At 35.5% G+C, this 4,553-nt stretch overlaps 1 protein-coding gene across 1 annotated transcript; it reads right to left on the bottom strand.

Moving 5' to 3' along the window:
* Nucleotides 1-3,464: 3,464 nt before the first annotated feature.
* Nucleotides 3,465-4,136, bottom strand: LOC133333338 (uncharacterized). Its single transcript, XM_061541652.1, has one exon. It carries the CDS (start codon nt 4,134-4,136, stop codon nt 3,465-3,467), a length of 672 nt encoding a protein of 223 aa, XP_061397636.1.
* Between the last annotated feature and the right edge of the window lie 417 nt (nt 4,137-4,553).

The raw sequence follows: 4,553 nt of genomic DNA, 5'->3' as shown, positions 1-4,553 counted from the left end.
ATATTTTTTATAATTTTTTGGTTTTGAAAATATTTTTTATAATAATTTTTTTTTTTATAAATATTTTTTATTTTTTAATGAATTTAGTTATTTAATAATGAATCATTAAAACTAATTTAATTTTTTTATTTCTTTTTTTCAGGTATGTTAACAACATTTATTATAGCTAAGATATAGTATTGACTACTTGCATGTTGTAAACAAATACTCGGAAGAATTGGTCCAAACCCCTCGAATTACTTAAGTGAGTACATAATTGTTTTAACCTCGATTTTTTTCTTTGGGGTACTATTGCATGTCGTTGACTTCTACTACTTCTACTGTTGTTAAATATTCACATTTGTTATTTAATATTGTTTTTATTTCATCATAATTTTGTTTATTATTAATTTTATTATTATTTAATCACACATGAGTTGAGTAGTCATTCGCCACTGCCATTCAGTGTTTTGATCATGAATTGAATTATTTTTCTAAGCTAAAGCACAAAGCAATTTATTCTTTAGAATATTATTTTTATTTGCAAATCTTAACAAAATAATTTGCAACTCATATGGAGATATTTGGTAAGATTCATTGCCATACAAACAAAAATAAATTTTGAAAAAACGGGGGAATTTCCCCGTAAATTTACCTCTAGCATCATTTCTAACAAAGATGTGGCGGGGCTTTTTTTGTTGTTTTCTTTGTTTCTGTACTGCTTTTTATTTGAAAATCATTTTTTTTTCTGTTTATATTTGGTCAACAAATTATCGCCAGTGGTCAATTGTCTACTTGTATTACGTATGAAAATAATGCGGTGATTCAGTTAATTGGATTATTATCGATTAGGTGATGGACAGACAACACTTAGGGAATTCCCAATAAAACTGAATATTATGCTAATACTACTGACACGCTCATTAATATTTTTTCAAAGACCAACTAAGACAGTGATTTTTTAAAAGAATATTTTCAAAGATTTTTTACAGAATATTTTTTAGGGACCTCAACAGGCGTGGATTTCTTACAGGGACCAGAGCAGGTCCCATTAGTTGGACCTCAAATACTTTCAAATTTATTTTTTTCAAAAATCTAGAAACCTCATCTTACATTAGATCAACCTCAAATAACCTTATCATGCAGTAGACGGATCTCTAATGACCTCATCCTGCATCATCGGACTTCCAATGAGCTCTTCCGGTGATTTTTTAAAAGAATATTTTTAAAAGATTTTTTACAGAATATTTTTCCATGGACATCAAAGGCTTGGATTTTTTACAGAATATTTTTCCACGGAAATCAAAGGCTTGGATTTTTTACAGAATATTTTTTTCAGGGACCTTAACAGGCGTGGATTTCTTACAGGGACCTAAGCAGGTCCCATTAGTTGGACCTCTAAATACTTTCTAGTATATTGTTCAAAAATCTAGAAACCTCATCATACATAAGATCAACCTCAAATAACCTTATCATGCATTAGACGGATCTCTAATGACCTCCAACCAAATAAACGGACTTCCAATGAGTTCTTCCTATATACCTCGGACCAGCAATGGCCTTTTCATTCATTATGCAGACCTCTAAAGGTCCTCCCATCCATAATGCGGTCATTTTTCCTACTTAAGTAGGACTTCAAAGAGCTTCTAGTGCTACTCGCCTACCATGACCTCCTTCTAAATTTTTTCGACCTCTAAAGACCTCCTCATGGATTAACTATAACTAAATTAATCGGACTTCTGGTGTTCTCATCCTACATTAAATCGAGAATGTCTTTAAACATTCTCATGCATTTGTTGTGTCTCAAATGACCTGCTCCTGCGTCTTCAGAAGGACCTTTAAATAATTTCTCATAGATCGAATCTCTAATGAGCTCCACCTACATCATGCATTAGACGGATCTCTAATGACCTCCTCCTACATAATCGGACTTCCAATGAGCTTTACCTATATAACTCGGACCAGGCCTTTTCATTCATTATGCGGACCTCTAAAGGCCCTCCCATCCATTATGCGGGAATTTTCCCTACTTTAGTCGGACTTCTAAGAGCTTCTTGTGCTACTCGCCTACCATGACCTCCTTCTAAATTTTTCCGACCTCTAAAGACCTCCTCATAACTAAATTAATCGGACCTCTGGTGTTCTCATCCTACATTAAATCGAGAATGTCTTTAAACATTCTCAAAGACCTCCTCATAACTAAATTAATCGGACCTCTGGTGTTCTCATCCTACATTTGTTGTGTCTCACATGACCTGCTCCTGCGTCTTCAGAAGGACCTTTAAATAATTTCTCATAGATCGAATCTCTAATGAACTCCACCTACATTACTCTGACCTCCAAAGACCATTAGTCAGACGTCTAAAGGGCCACTGATGATATCCTACTACATTAATCTGCCTTCGATATTTGCCTTTGACTAAAATGTCGATTTTTCGATCTTTCGATTTTGCCCAAAAAGTTTAAAATCGATTTTCGACTTTTACTGACTTCTGAAAAATCGACCAAAAATTTGGATTTTTTATGAATTATTGTGAACGGGTAAAGTAAAGTTCCGGAAAGTGCAATTTTTTGGGCAATTTGAGCTTTATGATAAAAAAAAAGTATTTATGAAGAAAATCGAAAGATGAAAATTCGACTTAGACTTTTAGACTTTTCAATAAAAAAAGTCGATTAATCGATTAGTCGAAAGTCGATTTACATATCCCTACTTCGTATATATTACATTAATAGGACCTCTAGTGAGACCTCAAAAGACTTTCCATGCATTAGTCGGATCTCTAAAGACCTCCTCCTATATCAATCGGAATTCTAAAGACCTTCTAATAGATTTGTCACACCTCTAATGAGCTCTTCCTCCATTACTCAGACTTCTAAAGACCTTCTCATAAATTTGTCGGACTTTTAAAGAGCTCTTCCTACATTAATAGGTTCTCTAAAGACTAAATAAGTTCTTATCCATTATGCGGACATCTAACGACCTTTCCAGACAGCTCGAAGAGGCATTGATTTTTTTTAAGAATATTTTGCAGGGACCTCAACAGGCGTGGATTTTTAAAAGAATATTTTTTTCAGGGACCTCAACAGGCGTGGATTTTTTAAAGAATATTTTTTTCAGGGACCTCAACAGGCGTGGATTTTTTAAAGAATATTTTTTTCAGGGACCTCAACAGGCGTGGATTTTTTAAAGAATATTTTTTCAGGAACCTCAACAGGCGTGGATTTTTTAAAGAATATTTTTTCAGGAACCTCAACAGGCGTGGATTTTTTAAAGAATATTTTTTCAAGGACCTCAACAGGCGTGGATTTTTTAAAGAATATTTTTTTCAGGGACCTCAACAGGCGTGGATTTTTTAAAGAATATTTTTTCAGGGACCTCAACAGACGTGGATTTTTTAACGAATATTTTTTCAAGGACTGTTGATAGGCATGGATAAAAAAAATAGTTGTTAATTTTTTTACTTTGTTGATTTAATAACAATAATTTAATCATAATCACTATATTCTCTGTGATGATGATGACGGTGGCGATGTCGACGACCACCACCTCCATAACCACCTAATCCACCAGCACCACCCACACCTCCATCACCATTGGAAATTGCTGTAGCTCCAGAATTGGCAACAGCTTCTCCACCACCATAACCGCCTTCCAGACCACCTCCTTGGCCTCCAAATCCACCAGCACCTCCTTGGCTACCTAATCCACCACCAGCACCACCGTGGCCACCTAATCCACCAGCTCCTCCATAACCACCTCCTTGACCACCAACTCCACCAGCACCTCCATGGCCACCCAATCCACCACCACCAGCACCTCCATAGCCACCTAATCCACCTCCAAAGCCACCTAAACCACCAGCTCCTCCAACAGCATTAGAATTTGCTATAGCTACCGAATTGGCAACAGCTGTTCCACCTCCATTGGCTTCAGCATTAGCATTGGCATTGGCAATAGCACCGGCATCACCACCATTACCTAAAGCATTTGCTTGAGCACTCGCCATTGCAATTGCATCGCCACCAAATCCATTAGATGTTGCCTGAGCATTTGAATTGGCAATAGCTGAGGAACCACCGAATTCTCCTTCGTCATAGTCTTCGGCAAAGGAACTGCCTATTAGCAGAAGACATAAAACCGATAGCATGCGTTTCATGTTACTGTACTACCTTTCCTGATACAGGGAATTAACTAAATGTATTTCCAAGAAATTGGTATCCGATTTATATATCCTTTATTTAAAATAAATCCTCTTATTGTGTTCATCTGAACACGAAAAACTGGATTCAATTAAATTAGCTCATCTTTTGTTTCGTAGACAATATCAATAATTTTTGGCAAATTATTGGCTTAATTAACATGTTCGGTCGAACCAGTAGCTAGAATAAATATAAAACACGTGTAAAATTTGTTAAATACACAGTTCGGAGATTAGCTTTGCCTACGGTCAAGGTTGGAAAAAATATTCCAGACAGCTCATTCAAACATTCGTAAAAACTCTTATCTATAATTACAAAAATTATTGTTGAGAAAATATTCTTTAAAAATCCACGCCTATATTAAGGAGGGCTCT

This window comes from Musca vetustissima, unplaced genomic scaffold (genome assembly GCF_032173495.1).
Source record: "Musca vetustissima isolate MV318-11 ecotype Yass unplaced genomic scaffold, APGP_CSIRO_Mvet_v1 utg24603, whole genome shotgun sequence".
NCBI classification, from domain to species: Eukaryota; Metazoa; Arthropoda; class Insecta; order Diptera; family Muscidae; genus Musca; species Musca vetustissima.
The sequence above is the reverse complement of the archived record's forward strand: the minus strand, read 5'-3'. Positions and strand labels throughout refer to the sequence as shown.